The 26,048-nt window shown below is 39.3% G+C and overlaps 1 protein-coding gene across 6 annotated transcripts in view; it reads right to left on the bottom strand.

The window, feature by feature from the left end:
* PARD3B (par-3 family cell polarity regulator beta) overlaps positions 1 to 26,048 on the bottom strand; it is a 399,577-nt gene that overhangs the window by 95,150 nt on the left and 278,379 nt on the right. For all 6 annotated transcript variants that reach the window (XM_068685930.1, XM_068685929.1, XM_068685927.1 and 3 more), the window contains one exon: positions 5,108 to 5,218. In XM_068685930.1, the coding sequence (XP_068542031.1) occupies positions 5,108 to 5,218 (111 nt within the window). The remainder of the gene's footprint in view (positions 1 to 5,107; positions 5,219 to 26,048) is intronic.

Genomic DNA, 26,048 nt, shown 5'->3' with positions numbered 1-26,048 from the left:
AACTTAAGCATTCAGTTCAGACATTCAGAAAGCAAGGGCCAGATATTCTTTCTGCTTCTCTGACATTCCACTCGACAACTTAATACTATTAAAAAAAATCCTCAATTAATACCAATATGTAGTAAAAAAAAAAAACCAACAGACTGATTGAACAAAATGAGTTATCCTCTGAACAAGTGCAGAGTACAGTTTGCTTTTTTTTTTTTTTTTTTTTTTTTACATAGGGAGCCTCCTTATTCACCAATGTATGATATGCTACTTATCAAAATCACCCCATTTTCAACAGAGTGCCATATTTTGTGAAAATTTATGTGAAGGGAATATATACATGTGAAGGAAATGTTCTATTCTGTTAGAAGAGAGACTCCAGTCTCAGCATGAATATTCCTGTACGATAATCCTAAATAAATAAAAAAATAGTTTTCTTTCATTTGCAGTCACTTTATTTGCATTTGAAAGGCAAACAAATTATTATGTGTAAAACTCAAGTGCCTAATATATTTATCTAGTTTGTTTTACGAAGATTTTCAAACTTCAGAAAATTTAAAGGCGACCCCAAATGAGTGGGAAAAGATGGGAAGAAGGGAGGAAGAGAAATCTTGTTTTGAGGGAAAGAAAACAGGATCCCTTCCAACGTTTAATAACGTAGTGAACATCTTATTGTTAAAATGATAGATTCTGAGTAATTTATACAGAATGCACTAAAAATACAGATTTGAGTCAGCTTGATCAAAATAAACCTCAGACACAGCATTCGCTTTTTCCTTTTATGGGCAGATTCTAGACCTTTGGAGCACATGTTTTATTACAGCCAAAGTCTTTGAAGCAGGAACAAAATGTTGAGCTTATTTGAAGTAGGGCCTCAGTCCAATGAACCACTTGACTGGTGTCAGGAAGGACAAACCACCACCTCAGAGAACTGTATCACAAGCTAAGTCGTTCCTCCTAAACTAGCTGTGCCCTGAAGTTCTGACTTTCTCTGGTAAAGTTTCAGTGGTTTTGCATTGCTGCAGCAGAAAGGAAAGCTATGGGAGGTAGGGGGAGAAGGAGAAAATTGTGAAATTCAGAGGAGTGCTGACTTCATATTCAATTGGACACAGATAAAGCCATTACTAAACGAGGAATGCTTAACATCCTAAATTCTCTTTAACCACTTGAAGCCTGCAGAAGTAGCAGTCATATAATGAAGCACTGCCTTTGCAATGAAAGGAGGCCTGGGGCTAAGGTCTGGAACACATTCCTAGTCTGACAGGGACTTTTTAGGAACCTGGATAAGCAGCTGCACTGCCTGCACATCATATTCCCACCCACGGGACACTTTTTTTTTTTTCCTGACAGATTTTGTCTCTGCTACCTCAACTGTAAGTGCTTGGGGCTGGGCCCAAGCTTCCCTAACAGCAACGAGCACAATGAGACCTTCACCTTGGTTGGGACTGTTAGGGAATACAAGCAGTAAAAAATAATAATGATGTCAGCATTTTAGTGCAGGACGCAGGGCTGCTTCAGAGAACTGCAGCTACAAGGCAGTACAGTACAGAGAGTCATACTGAGAACTGAAAGATGTGGAATGGAAATAAGAATTGCTAGGCTAGAGAAATACTCAATTTTTTCACTTTTTAAGGTTCAAATCTGAAACTTGGTGGCCCATAAAAAGGTTGCCAGGCAAATCTGTGCTGTGGACCAATGTGCAGCAAGTTCAATCCTTTTGGGAAGCATCTGCATTACAGAGTAAGTGCTGTATGCTCTGTCTGCACACGCCTACTAGATCTAACACATTCTGGATGTGTCAGACTTGTTGCACATGCACTGTACAATTCTTTCTCTACGCAAGCAGTAAATCCAGCCTAGTCTGAGCACGATGGACTTATGTTCCTGCAAGCACACCTACATAAGATCTGATGTTTCCTGTCAGAGTCACTGAATTTGTACTGCACAGCCAATCCATAATCATGCACTGATAACATCTGTCATTTCTGCGTGTCTGTAAATCTTGCAAAATTTCTGGAAAAAGGCTGTGTACAAGGAAATACAGAATTATGGCAGGCCTGTCTCTGGAATTCTGTGAGATATTATTGTACCTATTCAACACCAATCAAAAAAACTAACACCTTTGCAAAACTCCAAGTGACAACCTGCTCCTCTAAACTGGAAATGCATTTCCTTCTGAAAACTATTTCTCAGCTGGAACGGATCTTGAAATGGTATTCTTTTTTTCTTTTTGGTGTCTTTTTTTTTTTTTTTGGAGATCTGCCAAACATACAGTGCATGTAAAACCAACCTCCAAAACCATGCAAGGTCCACAGCTGCTAAGATGCACTCGATCATTAATCCTGTCACACCCAGCCCAAAAATCAACTACTCTGACCTCTTCTACACCAGTGTCCAAAATGGACAGCTCAGCCTCTGAAAAAGATACCACTGAAAATCCTAAGCATTAGTTGGTATGACGGATTCTGAAATATTTAGGTAGTCAGCATTAAAGAAAACTGAAGTTTAAGCAAACAAACTGACTTTAAAACTGTAGTAATTGGGATTGTGTCTGAACAAAATTACTTAGACGGCTAATCTTGGAAAAGTAAAATTAGGTATGTGTTTAAATTAATTCGAAAAAGGTTAGATGTCAGAAAAGCAATTTGTATTTTGTTCTAACTGTTAAATAGAGGATTTGTTCGTGGGTATCAAGGGACAAAAGCTGCATTTCTATCAACATTTCTGTAGTCCATTCGTTCTACTATTACATTCCTAGTAGTTTTAACATAACTTGTTTGAAAACATGATTTGAAAGCATACTGATGCTTTAGTAAAATTCAGCAAAGGTTGGTTTTATAAAGATGAAACCAAGTATGCAGAACTGTAGCTAGTGAAGTCATAGAAGCAGAAGATCTATGGTGTGGATGTGCCACAAGGTTTTCTTTGCCAATATCTGCATTAAAATCTTGGAATTCAATTACTTTATACAGTCACTAAATCTTGAGACAGAGCTATAAAACTTGTCTAGTGTTTTACCGAGTATCATCACTAGCTGAACAGTCAACAACAAAACAAAAGGACTGAATTATATTTAAGTCAAGTAATGTTTCCTTCCACTGATTTTACTCTATCTCCCAAATAGTTCTTGCCCATATATGAGAACCTTATATAATTTTCCTCCAGGAAAGATGGAGCCTCTTCCATCTTATGATTCAAGAAGGGTTCAGGAGTCAGCCTGTAGACGTACTTACGTGTGCATACGTATACTGCCACGCTCTTATTTCACTTAGAAAGCTGAAGGAACTTGACTGTTTTTACAGCATATGTTGCATAGCTTTGGGGATAATGCAAGGAAATTTTATTCACTCCTCATCTCTCCCCCCTCTTTATTTTTTTAATTTTAATCCTCAAGCCACACAAGCTGTACTACCTGATAGAAAATAGGGTATATTTCTATTTTCATGCATTACAGAAGAAGAGGCAAATAAGTGAGTTAAAAATATCATCTTGGTTCATCCACTTCTCAACACACCTGCTGTTCTCCATTTCAGTCACAAACTCTTCCAGGTCAAAACTGAAATCATTACTAGAGAAACCAGAATGATGAAGACATTGAGCTGCCAGTTTCTAATGCAGTCTTACCAAGTTACTGTCAATCAGCAACTGTAACTTTAAAAAAAATAATACAACACTAAAGAAGTATTAAGAACAATTATCTCATGTCCAATTGGAATGTTAGACCTCTAGACAGAAGGGTTCATTCCTTGCAGCCTGCCAACATTTTACTAAATGACACTGGCCCTTTAACAGATGGAATACATGCTTCTTAGCTTGCCAGGATCCTAATAAAAGACACTGGCTTCTTTAAAATGAAGGACACATACCTCTCAAATTGCCAGTATCCAAATTGGGAGTCAGCAGTTTAAAATAAAGGCACTCATCAATCTGGCAAAATCAAGGACGTGATATAGAAATTTTAAAACAAATGGTACAAAGTTTTTCCTGACACTACTTAACTTGGATGAACTAAATACTTCAAACACTGGCTAGGCATATCCAGAAGCAGCAAGAAGCAGCACTGTGGCAATTGGATACCATACTAGCTTTTAAAATGAGTCAAATAAATATTAGCAGCAGACTTCAATGATCAGGGCTTGGATTTATTTCTTTTTCTCCATCCCGTCATCTACCACTCCACTCATACAGCTGACTATGCACTGCATGACTCAAATGAAAGCAGGATATCTTTTCCCTGGGCACTGATCAGCACCACAAAGGCTGGCCTGTACCGCAAGGAAAGACCCAGAACTCCCAAAATGAACTGTATCTGCTTCCTTCCCATCACCTAGGAGCAGCATTTTCCATTGAGGGAAATAAACCTCTGAAAGCTTTCCCTGTGCACTGACAACCCATAATGCTACAGCTTGAAAAGTCTTGCAGCAACTGCAGAAGCCTCTTGGAAGCCAGCAAGTATGGGCTCTAACTTTTCTGACAGCAGCTATCCGAAGGGAGCAAAGACCCTCATTGGCATATCATTAAGGACACCTGGATGAGTTGGGTGAGAGAAGTGGAGAAAGAAGTTTGCTGAGCCTTGTCAGCACTTACAGACTAACCCCAAACCCTGAATGGCTGAAATGGGTGAAAAGAGAAAACTGAAAACTCCCCGTTTGCAAAAATAATGAAAATGATAAGATTGGGCATGAAACAGGAGCATTTTTATGAACAAGAGAACTGGTGTTACATCAGTGGTTCCTTGTATTTCAGTCTCAGAGCCTTACTTCTGAAATACTGCAACTCACTGCTGACACATGCCCAGTGGTACCTACGAACCTCAGATTCTTGTCTTGCCCAGCATCCCTTTCCTACCCCCTGAATGTCAGCAGACCCCTGCCTCTAAGTCTTCAGACTGACTGCATCTAGCTGAGCCTCTTTTCTTCCCATTGTGCCTGCCTACTCAACACTTGCTGACTAGATACTTCTGCAACGTGGGGCTAGCCAGCAAACTCTTGTGCAGCAAAGAACATACTTAAGTCCAAAAACTACCATCTTATGGCACAGCCAGATGAAGCCAAAGATGTCTGATGTACTGGATCAGTTTTTCATCTGATGAACAAAAACGCGGACACGATTTACTTACCTTTCACGTTCATCTTTCATTTTCTCCAGCTCCTCTTCTTTAAGTACATCATGCTTTGGATTCCCCTTCTGATCTGTTTTCCCACTTTTATCTTCCTTTTTCTTTCCAAATCTGTTTAAGGTATTAAGGAAGGAGTCAGGAAGAAGTAATTACCAGAAGAAAAAACAGTACTTATCTATCATAAAGCACTGAAATTTTAGGCAATCGCAACACCGTAAGCTTTTATCTTGACCACTCATAGATCCCACATAGCAAAAGAAGTACATTTTTAAATGGGCTGTGTGCAATAGGAAGGACTAGTTATGAACTGATTTGGTTCCTGAACTTTTGAAACATACTGCTCGAGAGAGAAAGCAGTGAAGCCCCACCAAACCCAAAATGCAAGCCACTGCAGGACTAAACTCTTATTGCACATTTTAAAGTAGCTGAAGGTTGTTCTTATTACAGGACAGCTCTCTGAAAGTAATCTGCAGTGACTGTGGTGCCAGCACCCAAACTGGACCACATATTCTGCTCTTATCAGTATCTATTATCTCTTAATCATATCTTGTCTTAATTTAAAGATTTGTTCTTTGTTTAAATAATGATGCATTCAGAAAGAATAAAATCTTGATATATTTTAAAGTACAAAACTAGACTGCTTTTAAGATCTCTTTTTAAAGTACTTGTGTTTTCCTTTCTGCCTGGGGATGTACTATCCTTTAATATTTATGCAGTGAAAGTCCTCCAGAGACCCCCATCAGTTCTGGGGTCCCACTGTTTTATATATTGCACTGAGATGTTATGTTGCATAACATAACAGCCCGTTTTATGCAGCCTGTAAAAGGTGACTAAACCAGGGAGCTACAGATCATTTTTGGTGGAGCTAGACAGAATACTGGGGTCAAGTATGTCGTATCTCAAATATGCTTATGAATTATGGGCCAAAAAGTATAAAAACCTCCTCACCTCTTCCCCAATTTGAAATTCTCAATTCTGTAAGTAAATAAAAGATCAGTGTCTTCTACGTAAGTTAGTGTCCTTTCATGCAAATCAATGACAGTACGTACAAAAAAGTAATGATTTCTCACTACTTACTCTTCCCTGTAAGTCTGCAGTATTGTCTTGGTGATCTTTCTTTTACCCTTTTTATTTTTCATGTCAGCCCAAACTGCCTCAAGTGGAACAGCTGAACTACTGTACATGTAGTTAAGTTGTAAATCATTGACTTTAGGTTTCTGCTCTGACCAAAGCAGAAATCTTTGTTGTCAGGCTTGTAAGTCAACAATCCAAATTTTTAGTGCATTTAAATCAATAATTATGAGCTTATGGTCAAATAAAGTTCTGACAGACTCTTCAGCAAGTCTTCCAGACAATAAGAATTTGGTTATAAGGAGAATGAAGTGCACAAGAGACGGACACGTAGTTTATGGTGCAAACAAGAAGAAAAGCAAACACTACAGGCATTACCATGAGATGCTCTACTATCGCCTGTGCTGGGGAATAGGAAGAGTCACATCCCAGTGCATGGCTTTCTCTTGCCTTTTTCTTATATGTGACAAGACAGCTAGCGCATTACATTCTTCCAGGGATCCTCTGATCAATATATATGCATACATGCACGCACACACACACACACGCCCCTTTCCTACAAACCATCTTCAGTTCTTTTCTGATGGTCTCTCTTATATCAGTGCTTTCAGAAAGACAGCAGATACTTTCCATGCTTCTGCTTTTCCTGAGTCAAGAGCAGCACACTGATTGCACTGCTGCTTCCCAAGTTCTAGCAGTCCCACCAGGCTGCGGAGCCATAAAACCCATCAGAGGGTGGTGGTAGCAGTGAAAGCAGCAGTTGGGAAACACTAGACAGATAGAGGTTGTTAAGAAAGAGTGAGAACATATGAAGCGAGGAAGGCTCATTACCCGTGTGAAAAGCCAGGTGAAACTCTGCATATATTGCTCTCTACAGAGATGTCAGATAAACAAAGCACCTAACCAGACAGCCAAACAACAACTCTCCTTGGGATGAGCACCAGCAGGCTGCACCTGAAAACACCCTGCTTTCGAACACTTGCACATGCTGCGAAGGTCTCACGGCAGTTTTCTCAAGGGAGGCTGTATTAGCACTTACATCTTGGTCGTAATCCAAGTCTGGTACTTTGTTTGTATTCAGTCTGCTTACTTTTCTCCCACAATTTTTCAATTATGGTTTTGTGGATTCTCATATTTGACTGTAGTAAGTATTGATTCTGAAAACAGTATTCTTGGGCATATTGTACTGTTGAAGGGAGTTAAAGCTGAATATGTTGCATACTCAAGAGAAATGTAAAAAAAGAAATGCTCAGCGTACCTTCTTTTCAAGACTAGGTATTATTTCTTCCTTATGAAGAAAATACATTTTAAATAAAATAGTGATGATTTTGATTGTAACAACTGCAAGCATCATAACTCTCAGTAAAAATAGTGCTGTCCATCGGTAGAGCTGCTCTAGCTACAAATTAGCAAGTTCCAGTGTAATCATAAATCAGGAATAGTGAGTTGGTCTTGATCAAAACACTTGATCTGTTGTTTTGGGGTATTTTTGTTGTTGTTGCTTTGTTTTATTTGTTTTTCATGTTATATTTAGCTTCACATGGGATTTGTGAAGACTTACAATTTTTACCTGTTACACTAAGTATGCAGCATATAGCTAAAGGCTAGAAAATGTTGAGGTTTTTAGCCTCTTGTGCACATTGCTATATCATAAAAATCCATTGTCTTTTATTATTATTGTAATATGTTTTCAGCTCAAAAAAAATCTTGCACAAACATTAAAGAATAAAAACAACAAAAAATTAACACTTAAGAAAAACAATATAGAGCACAAAGCATTAAGCCACACACAAAAAAAAAAAAAGAAAAAAAGAAAAGAAGTATCACGTCTTCCAGAAATTATACACCCTGTCCTAAAATTTATCTTCTGCTCACTGATGTGTTCTAATTGCCATGGGCTTCCGATGATAAAATTAACTTCCACCCATTGTAATCTTGCATGGTTTTGTGCATTACAGGCTTAATGGTTCTCTAATGCTTATAGAAGAATAAACAACAAACAAACAGAAACAAAAACCAATAACAAAAAAGTTTGCTGCCCAACTGGATTTTGATGCTATTCTCACTGAAATCAGTGAGAGGCCTGCTACTCTCTTGAAAAAGGGCAGGATAAAATCTATCGTCAAAAGTATAGTATAGAATTAATGAAATCCATATTAAAATTCTATGAAAACTAAATGGCTTTAGGACTTAAAGTTTCCAGCTCTCCAGGCAACAAATAACTGGAATACATTAAAATCTACCTTCCATAGTAATGCTATTGACAGAAGCATTATTTTCATCATTGATGAAAAGATTTATGGCACAAATTTTTTAAAAGTTCTGTTTGCTATCCTGAACACAACAAAATTCTCTTTTAAGTTAATCTCTCTCAGAATTGTTATGCTGAAAACCTTATGTGCAAATGGAGAAATGTAACAGGAAGACCTGAAACAAATGGATTGGTTGCATCCTCTCATTCTATATACATCTATAATCAGTTTATGCCAAATGAATCCACTTGTAATCATAATGACTGAAAAGAAATAAACTCGTAACTTCCCAGGTTGTTAGAGCGACTGTTCCTGTTCTCTGACTATCTGCTGCAAATGCCTGCGTAGTACTGCTACAGAAGAGAAAACCTAATAACCTTAGTGTACTTTTCAGCTGAGAAAATTAATATTCCAACTACTCAGAGCACAGTCCTGGAAACAAAAGTATAAAGGGATTTTCTTTAAGTGATCAGAGTGATAAATCCTTATGGCAAAAGTCCATATGCAACAGTTGAGAACATACTGTAGCTCAGTGAAGGATCATCCTATTTCTTTGAATTTCAAAGGAAAATATGGGTGCCCTGCAAATAACTAACATTTTCCCCTTAGAAGCATTAAATGAATACTGAGTGTACATCATCATCTTGCACTACATATTAACATTCAATTGGCTATCGTATAAAAGCACACATATGCTTCATTTCAAGGCTTTAATCCCCATTTCAAGGGATAAAAGTTAGAACAAACCTTCTATAGGCCTGCTCTGTTATATTTGGGATAAACGTCTTATATGCAAGACCTAAAGCTGTGGTCATGGCAACACCATTTCCGCGTGGAGCTGGGAGCTTCCCGATCTCAAACATGTTGATATTTGCTTCAAGGATTAAAAAGCAGGCAGGTCTGTGAAGTCCCAGACTTGTAAGAAGGAGAAACATCTGCTGGGTAGAACCCCAAGCAGCTTGCTGACTAAATTCAGCAACTTGGATTTCTTAGTTAATTTGGTTGCCCTAGATCAGTAGGTGTCACTGCAGCCAACAGGGTACATAATGGGACTGCAAACATCTGCACGGAAATAATTCAAGAGGGCATATGACACAGTCAAGCAAGATACACAGCCTAACAATGTCATAAAGCCTTGACATCTCCAGAAATGATCTGTAAAAAAACAGAGTGATTTGTAAAGTACATATAACAAAAGCTCTGGCTCCTAGTCATTTCACAGCAAATGGGGAAAAATGCTGAGATTATTAAAGCAGCTCCCTTATGAAAGACTAGAAATAACCCTTAAAATTAAATTTAAATGTGAGTAAGAATGAATGAGTGAACAAGAAAGATAAAGATACTAATAAGGTATGATTTTCAGGTCCACACAGGGACTATAAAAAGCTTATTAACTGCCACTACTGCTGTGTGTTTTAAGTTATTTTATCACGCAGCTTTACAGCAGAAGAAATACCCTAGAAGCAGCGCTGTGCTTTGATTAATCACTTTCATACATACACTTTTACAGAGTATTAAATATTTCCATAAAGATCCTTAGTGAGTCACACTTGTTTGTGATTACAGACCAGGCTCATTTTACATTTATGTTAATAGCAACATTAATGAAATACTTCTTTTACATTTTTTGTGGCTCTCTAAATATCTAAAAGGTTTGTTATTAAATGTTTACTTATTGGACAGAAGCATGCCATTGAGTATTATACTAATGGATCAAGAGCTTTGCAACAGCTGAAGAAATACAGAAAGACGAGAATATGTTTGGGTAAAGGCTGTGAATTTGAGAGCAGAGCACACATGGCAAGGGCTGTGTAGCACTGTTCACACCTTCACCAGTATCCAAGAAGATGGCCGTACTTTCATGGCACGAGTTAAACTTTTGGTGGAAGGGCAGCTCTGTGCCAGGGGCACGTGTGCATCTCTTGTCCTTGCCCCACTGCCAGCCCCACTCACCACTGACTGCATACAATTCTCTGTCCCTGGTAGATGGTGGACCTGGAGACGGCCACATCAGCTTCTTCTGCTCACAGCTTCGTGGTTCACAGGCAGGTGAACCGTGATGGCAGTGCCTCCACCTCCAGGGAGGAGGAGAGGAAGGGGCAGGAAGGCAAGTCCACTGCGGGGCTGGGCAGTGTTGCGTACAACACCCAGACCGTTTGCTCCTCTTTATACTCCGGATCTCAGCACTGTGGTGGTGTTGAAGGAGTCCCTTCCATCCCACCCAACAGCCAGGTGGTCACTCCATCAGGCTCCCACTGAACCACCCCAAAGAGCAGGTAAGGCAGGTATGTGCAAGCTTAGACAATCAAAACTAGCTTGCATGGGAAGAGAAAAATAACCTAACCTTTGTTTTATTATATCAACCAAGACTCAAGAGGCACAACTTGTTAACATGTCCTGCGCTATAATTATTATTTGTATCTCACAAATTTAGCTAAGCTTTATGACAGTGACTGTGCTTATGTTTAGCCATCCTCAAATCTCTTTGGGAGATAATCCACATTATTCTAATGCTGTGATCGGCATTTAACTTATGGTCAGCCGGAAAGGAGAAGGTTATACAGATAATGCAAATACAAAGAAAACCACATTATTAACACCAGTATTTTGTTGCTCCTATTTTGTTATGTCAACGTTAAACTAAGTACTTTTTTTTTTTTTTTTTTTTTTTTTTAAATTTGCTATAGCTAACTACTGGAGCTAGACTGAGCTTCCAGATCCAGTCTAATGGGAGTAAAACTTATCTTTCTAACAACTCTCATTAAACACAACCTCCCCCCAACCCGTTTATTTCTTTGATGCCCAAATTAGCATCTTTTCTCCAGCATGCTGAATTAATTAGTACAGTGACAAAGAATTAGTACAGATAGGATCAAAGCTGAAACCGTATTTATCTGGAATTTGAAATTAAGAGCAGAGTATATTAACCCTCAGCATTTCATGGAGCTTTCCACATGGCATACTTAGTAAGTCTTCCAGGAGTTCATACAAAATAAATCAACAGTGCAATTTTTTTCCCACCGAAGTTGTGCTAAAATGAAAATGAATTTGCCAAGAAGTCTGCTACAATGGGGAACTGCCTTTAATGCATAGCCTTCCGTACTACTTATTATGTAACTTGTAGGTATCAGTAGAACAAAGCAAACAAAGCTGAGAAAAGACAGTTAATCACATCTGTATTAATGCCTGGATCATTGCATTGTTCACAGACTTAAGGGCTAATGAAAGAATTCCCAGCACCAAACCTGAAGAACTGCTTGCTGTAACCCCTCACAGGTAAATAACATCTAATCTTTGACGAAATGAAGAAACTTGGAAATGAAATGTCAAACAAAAGCCCTAACTTACACAGTAAAGCTTAGTCTGAAAGCATCAACCATATGGACAGCAACAAAAGAAAATCTTCACTGCCAGTATCATTGTCTCAAATATTATCTGTGTTTCAGTATCAGATAAATGATTGGAGATTGTTTGCCGGATGAAATGCAAGAGGTCCCTTTTCTGCATACAAACCACAGAACGAAATCAGGCAATCTAAATAATTACCCTGAAATCTTGAAGTCTTTTTAACCATCATCTTCGCTAAGCCTTTATGCCCCACATCCTTACTGTTTAAATGTCGAACTTGCCCCTGATTTATATAGATGTCAGACCACGCTGAAGTACTGCAACTCTTTCTGGTAACTAGGTATTAGGAAATCCTTACCAGTGGGGTAGCTCTATCCAGCCCTACCATAGACCCAATGTAACTTCTGCAGGATATGAAGTGACCAGAGACAAAAACCGAGGAACATGATGGTACCTAAGACTTGGGCTACCCGAGTCACAAGTGGTTGCTACAAAACCACAAGTCCCATCTACAGAACCGATGGACTGGAGCAACTCTCCTTGGCGACTATGCAAAGATAGACAACAGAAGGCAGCCTGAGGAATCATCATTAATATTTCAAGAAACTTATTTCTAGAAAACATGCAGAGGTAGTATGAGATTTGGAGATAGTGTTTATTAAGAGGGGTCACTGTTATTATTATCTGACTGGGAAACTTGTTACAGTGAATGACAGCTTTCCACCTGCGTCCAAGAAATGATGCTTCAGTCATCTGACGACCATGTTGCTGATTTGTGGTCGCTAGTACAAGAACTCTGCATCCTACATCACTTCCACAGAGAAATAAACACCTACAGTAATATAACACAGCTATGATTTACAGCTTGGCCAGAAGAAGGGAAAGTTGATTTATAGTCTGTCCAATCCATCAAGCCCTACCAGCTTATCCACCAGGCAGCGTAATTACCCTCCACCCAAGAAACTATTCCCATATATTCTTATTTTTCCCTGCTTTCATATAACATTATCCATTTCTCCCCTCTCTGTTCTACCCTACAGGAAAGTAATTTCTTCTGAAGTGAATACTAATTCTCTCCCAGTGCACAGAAACAGTGCACAGAAATATACCCGACCCTATTCTACATGAAGTTAGCAAATGCCAACCCTAGGGGAAACAGAAAATCACACCCATGTCTTGGCCATGGTGAGAAAAAGAAAAGGACAGAGTATTAAGGTCTTCTCCCCTGACTCTGCTTTCTGAATTACCATTTTCTCATCCCCACACTGAAGAAAAGAGATGAGAAGCAGGCAGTTAGGACAGCTATTAATTTTTCCATGAATTTGTTATCCTCTGTCATGCAGGAGAAAGATAAATGCAGTTTCTGACTGAACCTATTCCTCTGAGGTTCAGTCAATAAGACAAAAAGTAGGAGACAGAGACTCCCTGTGCAGTCTGCAGACGCTGCCAGCTGCCCCTCTGGGACTACTTGCTGACTTGGTGGATTTCTCAGATTGAGTTTGGAAATTCTGCAGGGTCCAGAGAGAGACAGCATCCCTCGGTGTCACACCAGAACCTTCAGCCTTAACAGGTAAATGAGACAGGGGAAAGACCAACTGAAGCGAGGGAGAGGCTTTTTTTTCTCCTTCTGTTCTCTTTCATGCCATCTCCTCATCTGTTCTGTGCCTCTTCCCCTATTACCAGCAATACAGCCCCAGAACTCACTGATGTATCAACTACACATGCACGTATAGTATATGCATATTTGTAAGGGGAAGGATTTTTCCATTTTTCTTGCATCGTGATTCTCATGGTATTTGGTGCTTTTCTTATCATTTCAGCCGCTGAGACATTATATGAGAATCTCCATTCACACCAGAAAATTGTTTGCTCAGCCCTTTTGGCTATGGAAAACACTTGGACCTGTGACATTCTCAGAACTGCAGATACAAAACTTGTGAGGCAAATTAAATACATGACATTTGCAAAACAAAACTGAAAACCTGCTACATTTGCACTCAGAGTCATGATACTTGGAAGTGTCAGACTCGCTAATTATCTCACAACAGCAGTACTCACCTCCTCGACCACACCGTGTGCTTTCCTCTCCTTATGTGCCACAGCGGGGATTTGTTGGGGCTTATCTGACTTTCATGAAGAGAAACTGCTCATTGCAGGTTCCAACAAGATCTCCAGGAAAGCCTGACTCTTGAAAAACAGCAGTAACAGAGGAATCCCCTGTGTTGTGCTTGAGACAACACCTAAACCTTCACAGAAGTCCCTTTCTCTATGGAAATGTAGTCACACTCTAATCATCATTCATGTTGAGCACATATCACCACACCCATTCTACAAATCTAAGAAACTGAGGCACGAAGGGTAAAAACAACTTGCCCAGATTAAGAAATCCTATTCTCTTTCTCTGCTAATCTCCTCCGAGCTGTAGTTACAGTAATGCTACATATCCACCTGCCTTGTTTTCCTACCAGTTTAAGATGCTTTTTCCTTTTTCTATTTCCCCCTATCTCCTTTAAGTTTTCTCCTCATTCATTTCCTTTTCCTTTCCCAACACACTCCTTCTCCCCCCACTCCTTGCTCCGTACTCCTTTCATATGCTCTCCCGCTGCACTGTTACGGAAATACCCCTTCCTGGAGATTTTTGCTGGAGGCAGAAAAGGAAAGGAATGTGTCTTGGGAAACAGCACTCTTGCCTCCAAGACGCAGCGCAGCAATATGCAGTAGAGACATGCAGAGTTCACTACAGTAGCTGAGCTACCAAAAACAGTCTCAATTCCTTCCCAGCAGGATGCATTAGTCTATATTTGAGCTCTGCACTGCTCACAGTGCTCAAGAAACTCCGAACTAAAAGAGAGTACACAGTGAAAAGACTCAGCCTCTTTCGAAAGAAGGCTTGTCCAAGGGAGAGGTACGGATATTGAATTGGAAAGGGAGGCAGTAAAGGCAAACAGAAAACTCTACAAGCCTTGTTCTTCGATTACACAGTGCACTCTTAGGGTTTAAGCATCACAAATTCCATCCCTGCAGCCTCAATGACAGTTGCCTTTTTTTTGGAAAGCAGTAACTTTCAAAACAATGCCAAAATTAAAGAAGAGTGGAGTTACATATACTGTATTTTGAAAGATGTGTTTCAGCATAATAAATAATAGATGCTTTTGCATTTTTAAACTGTCAAAATCAGTCCTTCTGACAAATAATACTTTCCTTCCCTGGCCTTGGCTATTGTACATCACTAATTAGACATAGTAGTTTGTGGTTAAAAACCTTCCCTACAGATTTATTATTAGCTTGTATACACTTTTCAGTAGAATTTTGCTAATGGTAAGGTCTGCTGGAGGCCAACTCCATGAAGCCACTGGGAGGAGAAATCTGTTTGCCTGTCAAAACAGTGGCCATCAATTAGAACTGTAAATGTGATTCCTTTAAGTGTCTTGGATGGTAGCAGAGACTTCTAGTGATGTATTAGGGGGGTGAATCACTTTCATAGTGTACTAAAGGAAGCTTTCAGACAAACAGCTGTCCACATGAAACAAATTCACCACTATCTTTGAGTTCAAGAAGAACCAGTACAGTCTGCCAAAATTCCCTCAGCTATTTTCTCAGAAATCCCAGCTTTAAAACATTTTATGTGGCATATTGACAAAACTGATACTAGGTTATTCTGTGGTTTGCTTAGGAAAAATTTGGCTTAGGATAGTTATAACAACATGAGAAAAAACAATGGAGTTGCTGAAAGACACAAAGCATGAGAAAAGTGTCAGTGGAACGATTCAATTCCACTGTTCACTGATTTAGGATGCAACCCTGGCACACACACAGCAATTTCGCCTTTGATACAAGCACCCAGCTCTCATTAGCATCAATAAGAGTTGTGTGGACACACTGATGGGAATATGTTCCCCAGTATGTTGCAGAAAATTAACACCACTCACTTGGGGACTGAAGGAGGCTCTGTCTGTCAGTCAGGCAGCCTTCTCTACCAGTTAATTAAGCAAAAACCTGTGTCACAAATCTCTAGAGGATCTCTTCCCTGTTCTCCTCGGTACAGCAAAATTGACACAAAGCGAAATGTCAGGAGCCTGAGCTGGGAAGTAAGGATGTTCAGGGAAGATGGACGTCCACCCGCATTTGCCAAGATCTTTTACCATTATTTTTTTGTGGATTTTGCAAGTAGTTACTACAAAGTAAAGTGATTAGTCACAGTTATTTCTATGCTTTGAAAAGAATGATCTACAAAATTTTCAGTTCTCAATATATCGTGGCTTTTGGTTACCAGTTATTTTCAACAGATAGCCCCAGAGCACAGGGTCATAAACTCATTTAGGTAGGAAAAGACCTTTAAGATCATCAAGTCCAACCATCAACAAAACACTACCAAGTCCACCGCTAAACCATGTTCCTAAGTACCACATGATATATTAAATATATTACATATATAAATATACAACATATATAAAAACAAGCCAGCAAGATTGCTAACCCTCCAGGACTCTACTAATAATGGAGTGACCAACGAAAACAGGAAAAAGCAAAAGGACTCCATCACGCTCACAAGATGTGGCTCTGGCAGCTGAAGGACAGGGGCTCAGGATGGGAAAGGTTTCGTCCTACACAACACACTCTCTTATCAGGCTAGGAAACTAGATTGAACTTAATAAACATCCTTCCTCATTGCCACTTTATAAAGAATACATATGAGAACTGAGCAAATGAAATTTTTAGTCAATTGCGTGAACTACACAGATCTGTTCTATCTGCTTTTTTGCTCATGTACTATGTGCCAGAAACTTTCTTTATAAGGTTTTAATGAAGACCTGGCAATTGCGGCTGTTTCTTGAACCTTAAAAGCAGTTATTCTAGAAGAATCAGATAGAGAAATATTATTTTACTGGATAAGTTCAGAGAAAATTGGTATAATTATGCTTTAAATCCATGAAGTACTTTTGTTTTTGCTGGCTATCATAACCATGTAGCTCAAAGTTAATTAAACAACATAAACAGTCCAGATTCCCCAAATCTTTTTCCTCTTTGCACATTCCTTGTCTTTCACACACTAATTTCCTGTCACAGATGTGCATACACAATTTTTACAAGACTTGTTATTAATGTTTGTATTACCAGCCTGTTAGTTTTTGTGTGAAAACGTAGGGAAAAAACTTCATCTGCTTTTTTATTTAGATACAGTGATGCTTTGTTCACCACACAAAGGCATGGCTTCTTTTCCCAGTTGCCCTACAGCTCCAGGTTCTGATGTTATACTCATGCACTCAACTATTCACAGTTCTAAAAAAAACTGGTGCTAATTTTACCTAGTGACCAAAATGAGCACAGATCTCCTACAAGTTCTACACAGTATCATCTCAACACAAAAAATTAGTCTGAAAAAAGAACTCTGCTACGACTGATAAAATAAATGTTCAATTCAAAGCCTCTATCTGCATAGGAGACTGGAGAACACAGATGAAGTCTGTCACTGACTTCATCAAAACTTATGCCACAGGGGATGTCAGGAGAAAACAGTATATATAAATAACTAAATGGTGTTGATAAAAACTACTCTAGGACGCATAATCAATAAATGAACTTAACACCACCTTGTTTCCGAACTGTGCCTGATTCAACCACAATGTTTCCTGAATGCATTAGCTAATAGCCTTTGTCCACCAAATAATTTGTAGGAAAAAGTTTAGCTTACAGGTGATTTGTGAATTGAATGCAATCATTATTCATTAAAATGAGCATTATGCTTATTCATCATTAACTGCAACTGATCATATGTATTGTTGCTACTTCTTTACTTGATGACTCATTCTTTAAGAACTACCTTCACAATCAGAGAGGAGGAGAAGTCACTCTTCACTTCTTGAACAAACATGTTTTGGCCTCGGGCCCAAAAATTTACTGCATAAAAAACCCCACAACAGTATGAACACAAATTTCACCAGACGAGCGCTCACAGTTGATGAATTATGTTTAACTGAAAGTATTTCATCTGTAAAACAAACTAGAGACCTGACTGTGAAATAACTTAACCATCTGCATTTCCATTTCTTTAGCTGTATACTTGGTCTTCTATTGTAAGAAAAAGTGAAGAGTGCCTAACGATGTCTGTATAACATACATTTCTATTTGTTAGATACAATATTTAAAACAGATTTTTTTCCCCATACTCTTTAGTTGTCCTTGCACTCTTCTAGTATTGTATTACTGTTGTGCATCTGGCAACTGCACTGAAGATGGGACAGGATTTTTAGATGAGGTATCATTATTAATTTACAACGCTATGATGCTATTTTTCTGCCGTGCTCTTAGAACTAAGACACCCAGTTACCTGGCCTCAATTCTGTTTTTCTTCTTCCAGTGGGACAATGAAACCCTTTTACCCCTTTCCCTTCAGTTACACAATTTCCTGCCATCCTCTTTCTCACTTGAACATAGCTGTTCAGTTGTGCCATTGCCATTCTGTCTCTCTTCCAGCTGCTGCTGAATAGACAAGTATCACTACAAATATAGCCCAGTGATCCTTGGAAAAAAGAGGTAACAGGATACAGGAATGTAAAGTAGAAATCGTGGTCAAATCCAAGGTCCTGAATTTCAATAACTGGAAAGCTGCACACCTGGAAAAAACATTCCCCCAAGTCCACTCACATCAGCTGGAATTAACAACTGCATCTTTTCTGCTGTCAGATATACTTCCTCTAGCAGCTTGTGTATTGTCCAAATAAGCAGAATAGTAAATGCGCCAGTGCTGCTATTAGAAATCTTTATCAAAAACTGCTAATATTTAACAGATTGGCTGAAATTTGGATAAATATGAGAAAGTACAAGTTTCCAAAGAGTGAACTTTCACGTTATGTAGAGGATGGTAACTTTGACTCATACAATGTGGCTAGTACTGTTTGAAATGAAATGACAGTGGAAAGGTAGAAAAGCGGAGATACCTAAAAGCTGTGTTTTTTCTCGAGAAATACCAAGAAGCTGGAACGTTGATTCTGAGAAGTAAAATGCCTAGACAAGAGAATAAAGTAAACAATAGATTTTCCTGCACTAAATTGCAAAATATTTGCTTTTTGTCACTTTGAATACGAAGAATTCAGATGCAGTATTTAGGCTTAATAAAAACAAACCAAAAAAAAAAAAAAAACACATGGGATGAAAAAAGATCAAATTAACTGTATGACTTTTGTTGCAAGGGAAGAAGCCTGTGGAAGAAAAAATACTAGTATTGAGATAGATGCCCCATGTATCACTGACCTCTGTGCATTAAATATCTTCACCTGCAAATACCTTGCTTCTCAGTATTAACTATGTTTTTAAAAGACATGTACTGGACACCATATTCTAATCTGTCTTATCAGCACAACTAGATAAAACCAAATGCACAAAGATGCCTGAAAAACATCCCACCTACGAAATTGCTTTTACTATTTCCAGTGGTTCCTTTTCTGAATTTGAGCATGGCCTAGGAGATGGAACATAGGCTTTCCATGTCCTTTTGGTTCCAATCCCAGCATATGCTAAGGAATGCTCTTTTTCCTGAGGCAGGGCCAAAAAGAGAAAGGTCTATTTTGTTCTAGCCCATACTTTTAATTCCCCCAGTAGATGCAGTGTTTACTATTTCACAGACCAGCTGTTAGGAACAAATGCAAACATTGTGTTTGTCCTGTTCTGTTCAAGTTATCTCACCAGAGAAACTCCATGTCTCCTTTCAACAAAAGAAGATATTTCACAGATGCATTATTTCCTCCAATATCAAACACGGGGAAAAATGGTTTAAAATACTCTCAAAGCAACTTTGTCATGACGCAGAAGAGAATAGCCCTTCAAAAAGGAAAAACATTAAGATAAATGAGGAAAGGCCTCTCTTATCATTAAATAGTAATTTAAGCACAGGATTAAGCTTAGTCAGATCATTTATGCTATTAATGACCTAACGTTTTGAACCAACCCTTATCATATCCCCTTGATGTTTCAGAAATTAAACTCTTAGACCTTTTCTCTCCTGAATCATAATCCTTTCTGAGAAAATTGTGTGTTCCTCCTTTTCTGAACCTTATACATAACACCAAATCAGGACCCAAAAATAACTCAACAGCCTGTATTCACAAGATGACTTGTAAATGCTACTTAAGCACCTTTTATCACCAGCCTTCACCCTTAGCCTCTGGGCCTTTGCATAGCCAGGAAGAAGCTCAGTTCTTTGAGCCCTTCTTTCTCAGATCCAAACCACAATCTGTTATTAATATTGTCTCGCCTCAACCTTTGCCATGTCTAAGCCAGGCCATTGCAATACATCCTTGTGCTTGCACACAGCAACTGTAGAATCAAAGAATCACAGAATATCCTGAGTTGGAAGGGACCCACACTGAGGGGAGGCCTCATGGCGGCCTACATCTTCCTCACGAGGGGAGCGGAGGGGCAGGTGCTGAGCTCTGCTCTCTGGGGACAGTGACAGGACCCGAGGGGACGGCATGGAGCTGGGACAGGGGAGGGTCAGGCTGGGGGTTAGGGAAAGGGTCTGCACCCAGAGGGTGGTCGGGCACTGGGAGAGGCTCCCCAGAGCAGTGGGCACAGCACCGAGTTCAAGAAGTATTTGGACAATGCTCTCAGACACATGGTGTGGTTTTTGGGTGGTCTTTTGGGACCACCCAAAAACACAGGAGTTTGACACTTTCAACAGACTTTTGAAGACAGGTGTGAAACATGCCCTTCCCTCCCCCCTTTTAACCCTTCTTAATTTTGCTTGTATAGGGTGATTTCCAAAGGCAGGAAGTCTGGCCTCCCCAAAGCTGCAGAAGATGTCTGTCAGTTCTACACAAACGCCTCTGTAAGCTTTGTAAGCTGTTCTCTAGCTTCTGCAACATCTTTGTGAAATGTTCACTAAAACAACAGTGGCACTTCTGGATGGGAATAGGTAGACCTGTACAACAACAGATTCTTCTGTACTTGGGAAGAAGCCTCACCAACAAAGCAGGAAAAAGGACAAGAACGGATGGTGGAAACATCTTTTGTTGCCTGGATCCTCAAGGTTCTGACCTCCTCCCTGTTGCACCTGTCAGCCTCTCCCAGAATAAATTCACAGCCAAAAAGAAAACTCAGCACAGCTGCTGTGCCCAACAAGGTTCAGCAAGACTCCCAATCACCTTAAGAATATGACAGCCTAAAGTGTTAGGAGATGCACAAAGCCTAGAGCTCCAGCTGGAGTATGGCAGCAAAGGGGTAGGCTGCAAACAGAACCCTTCCCTGAGAACTTGTTCTTCTGGGCTATGGCTGGATGTTGGGCTAAAGCTAAAGTTGAGCTAACTATATAAATAACTATATACTATATAGTTATATAAATAACTATATGTATATATACATATAAACTAACTAGAATATATTTATATATACTATATATCTAAAATTACTAACGCTGTATTAGCTAATATGAGACTATTATACAATTTTTTTAGCTGTGCTGTCTGCATACTGATAAAAGATTACTCCCCCCCCTCCCGTTTTTATGAATAAGTCAGTAGTGGAACAAGTGGAACTAAAATCAGAATAAACAAGACTATTTTGATCTGACATTAATTGTATAGTAGAGCTTGTTTCATGCAGTGAGCAAATTGTGCATGCCAAGGTTTAAAAAAAAAAAAAAAGTATAGTCATTACTTTTTTTGTTCTTGCCTACTTGTACTTTAAGAAATCCTTAGAACTTCTTGTCTGAACTCTTCCAGAAAAACCTATGTGAAAGATAAGGTCCTGTACACATTGAAACAGGAAGCTGCAAGAGTGCTGCCTGATTTTCTTTTTCAGCAATGGCCATTTTTTGAAAACACCGTTACTATGACTTAGTTAGCCCTGCCTAGTATCAGGTACACTGGAGTAAAGCATTGTAAAGACTGGTTCAGCAAAGTAAAGAGTTACTTACTTCTGCCTGTCTAATTGAGGGTCAGTAGTGACTTTGGAAATAATAAGCTGCACTGACCCTCACAGATGCAAAACACAATAAGCCAAGAGAAGCAGGAGGAACAGAAAACGAGCTGTGGTCTTCTCCATGGCTGGAGGCATCACGTGAAGCTTCTGACCAGCTCCAGCTGGGCTCCTGTGAGCACAGCACGGGGCAGCCAGCCATCTGGGAATGGAGTACCACATGAGGATGAACTGGCACTTTTCTTGGGTATGCATGTAAATGTTTGCCTATTTAGCTATAAATATATTTAAATATGCACATAATCATGCCCATATGTAAATACCCAGTGTTTTGCAAAACACGTTTATTTAAATATGTACATACTTAAATAAGAATCCCAAGTAGGATACTAACTTCTCCCTTCCTCTCATCAGCGTGGGCCTGATCTGATTCCTCACAAAATGAACAGGAATTTGTAAATTGTCCTCACTGAGCATTGGATTAAACCTCAAAATTTCCTCATGGCTCCCTCCTGAACATACTATCAAAATTCTTTACAGCTTAGTATTTCCTGAGGCCACGTACTACAATGACTGGTTCAGACTAGGGAATGTGAGGACACAGAGGCCTTGTGAAAAGAGAGATATCTAGGAGCTTCAGACCAGTGAGATAGATTTCCTCCTGTGTTCCTTTCAGCACGTACTTTTTCATCAGATAAATATAAATAAGTAGCACAGCAGTTGTTTAGTGAACAGCTTAGGGACATATTGTTCCCGCTGTCCTAATTTTCCTGACACAATTGGTAAATTTAGACATCTAATTAACAGTCTGTGCCATTTACCAGGTTACTCATTGCCTTTTTTTTTTTTTTTTAAGGCCATCAATTAAGCTTTCCATACCGTAGACATATACTCCATCTCCAGACTGAGCCCTAGACCCCTCCTAGAATGATTATAAATGCCTCTCACACATCCTCATTCTGTTTATATGGGTTTTGCATAGCTCCAGGGAGATGAACTAGGGTCATCTCTAAAACTAGTTTCAAAGTAATACTCTAACACCTGCATGTGTGGGATGGAAACCAAACAGGACAAAGAATGGAAGAATTTACAGTTTAGAGCCAGCTGGGGTACAAAGTCATCCAGTAAGAGCCATATCATAAAACAACTTCAGCATATTTGTTGACATTGTCATGATTATATTCTCAAATCTAACTTTGTAGGTCTTGCTGTTTTATGGTTATAAACGCATATTTTTACCATTACTTATTTATCCTCCTTTGTGCTGGGAGCTTTTGCATCTAACACACAAGATTTTTCATAGTGAAATATTTTTTAACCTCAGCAGTGACACTATTTGATTTCAAGTCCCTTTTTATCACAGATAGAGCAAAGGAAATTAAGAGCCTTCAAATAAAAAGGAAGATCTTTTGCAAGTTCATTGCCACACACATACACAAAAGGAGCTTGTAATGCTATGACAGATATGCAAGTTTTGTTTGCAGTGTGAAGAATCTTTGACTAGATCAATGCTACAAGCCTGCAGTAAAGCGAATCCTCTAACAAGCAGTGCATTTATTATCACTTCTTTACTAAAGAATAACAATTATGTAGGATCTAAAGTGTATGCTCTCACTCCCCACAGAGGTAGTGTAAAATGGGTCTTCTAGTTTATGCTTAGCTTAAAAATAAATAAATAAGACAACCAGATGCATGTATACATCAAATTTCTCTAATGATATTCCCCCAGCTGAGAAAGGTAGATGCAGTGTGAAAAAGAAATCCCAAGAGAAAACCAGGCTCTCTTCACCCCTGCTTTGAGCTTCTGGACCATTCAGGTAATTGTCAGATCACCAGCACCAGAAGCAGGCAAAGAAAAAAACAACTGCAGAAGTATCTATTCATACACGTTCAGATGAAAGAACCCTTTTTTTCATTCTGTCACTAGTAACAATCAAACTGAAACTGCAAATGTATTTACCCTGAGGGTCATGCCTGGATTACATGAAACCTGCTTCCAGAAATCCAGGAAGCTAAAAAATCAAAATATACCTGCAATTAACGTTTAGTGGGCAAAGATAATTCATAACATTTTGCAGTGGCTAAGAAAGCTTTGCTACTTTTTTTTTTTTTTTTTTTAATACATATGCTTTAAATGATCTTTTTTAGGATACAGTGCAGTTTGTTTTGGCAAATTCTCTGAAGAAGGTAAGATACACAGTCCCATTGCAAGCTAGTAGGAAAAATTCTGACGCACTGTTTTCAGAGATCAGATATGTTGTAGTGAAAAATCCTGTCTGATGTCAATCTAACATCAAGAAAGAAAGGCCTCCACTGTGCCTCTCAGCAGCTTGCCCGACTTACCGTGAAGGAGTCTGGCCCTAAGGGTCTACAGCTCCAGGCAGTCCAGCAGTCGGACCCTCCTAGGTCCCAAAGCCATGAAAGACAGCTGTCCAGAGCCCCCAAGCAGTCAGCTAGGAAGTCGTGAAAGGGAGCCAGGAGGAAACCCAACAACTCTTCTTTCTTGCTTTGCTCCGCTGCTGGCAGCACCGCTGCTACTCTGGCAGCTGCAGCCTGCTGGGAGAAGCCAGGGCTTCCAGGGTCCTTAACTCTGCAACAGCCGACCACTTTGAGTGCTCCTGGCTCTCTGGCAAACAATCTCAATGTCAAGGTTGGGTGCTCAGGGAAACTAACTTCATCCTTCCCTCAATTATTTTTAACTGAGTTCCAATTTTTGTGTTCTGTCTGGAGATGAAACGAGGGGCTCCTGAACATAATTTAGAAACAATAAACTGGGTAACATATGAGTTTTAAGGTTTTCTGCTTCAATTTCTTTGGTAGCTCTTTCATGCCACTGACAGATTTGTGCAGGAAAAGCAGTAACCTGAGTTTTGCTGGAATTGTATTCCACATATGCGTGGAATAGAGCCAGGCTGACACAAAGGACTCTGCAGCATTTCCTATCAAGATATTCACGTCAGAGATCATCACAAAACTCCACAAATTCAGGTCAAGGAGGTTATTTTTCTGAAAGGGGAAAAAAAAATTAGAATTCAAAATAGAAAAGCTTCTTACAAATTTAAGCACAAGGTTGTGACCAGTGGCTAGTGAAAACCTACCAAATGTCAATGAATAGAATAATTATTACTGGTTTCCAAGGTGAAAGATAGCACCTTTGACTGAAGAGTAACAACTAACTTGGGTTAGCAGAAAGCTTGATTGAAACCATTATGTTTCACTCACTCTCTGTGGTTGATCATGCCTACGGAGACTTCCTTCATTATATAAAGCATGTAGGAGATAAATGGAACAAAAATCTCTAGGATAGTTAGGTCAGATGACATACACCACAGTGACACATTTTCCTCTGTGAAGCCAGAAATTTCCAGTCCTCAGACACGATAGATGTGCTAAGTTTACTTTTCAGGGAGAAAAAAGGGTGCTGTTATAGTTCTGGCTAACCTTTGTAGAAATCCTTAATTCACAGAACAAGTGTGGAATCCTGTCTGGGAAACGCTGATCTCCTGCTTCATGCCTTGAAGCTACTCCACGCTTTAAGTACCCTGACAAGATTTTGAATCAGACAATAAGGATGAAAGGGAGGAATAGAGTCTGTTGGGGCACAGAGAGAGAAAGGCGGGGCAGGGGGGGAGGAATGAGAAGAGCAGATGGTAGCATTTGTTACGTTTTGCTTTTACAGTCCAAATAAGTCTAAAACCCAAAGTAACTATGCTGCTCCAATGTAATTAAGTGCTTCACTAATGTGAAAAACCTTTCTTTATGAGACACAGCAGAGTACAGAAGAAGGTTGCCTCTGAATGGCCACTCCAAAAAAACACCCTAATCAAAGACATTTGCCAGCCTTATCAAATACAGATGTAAAAAGTTAGGCACTGGAGAGCATCTCTGTTAGCAACAAAAATTGGCAGCAAGTCTAGGATAGATTCAAGTACCTTAAAACAGAATTCAACTCTTCATCATACAAAACCCTAAATAGATTTGGAGGTTCTTCAAATTCCAAACACACAGAATAATGCTCAACACATGTCTGTCTTCAGTGTACTTTTAACTCAAATGCAAGTATTCGATAAACCAATCCAGACTGCTACTCTTCAGTACATGAGAAACAAGTATGAAGTACTGACCTTAGTGGTGGAGGGGGAAATGCAGAAGTTGAAGAAGCTCCAGCAGCATTTCACCCGCAAAATGTCCAGCTTCCACAGCTGATGGTTAAGATCTTGAGAACATTTGTTTTGTAAAATCACAAGCATATTCCAAGAAGTTAGAAGGTGACATATCTACCTCCATACTAAAAATAAACACAACACCACTCTTCTTGTTGGAAGAGAAAATGAACTCCATTTTCTAAAATGCATCAT

This window comes from Anas acuta, chromosome 6, assembly GCF_963932015.1.
Source record: "Anas acuta chromosome 6, bAnaAcu1.1, whole genome shotgun sequence".
Taxonomy (NCBI): Eukaryota; Metazoa; Chordata; class Aves; order Anseriformes; family Anatidae; genus Anas; species Anas acuta.
The sequence above is the reverse complement of the archived record's forward strand: the minus strand, read 5'-3'. Positions and strand labels throughout refer to the sequence as shown.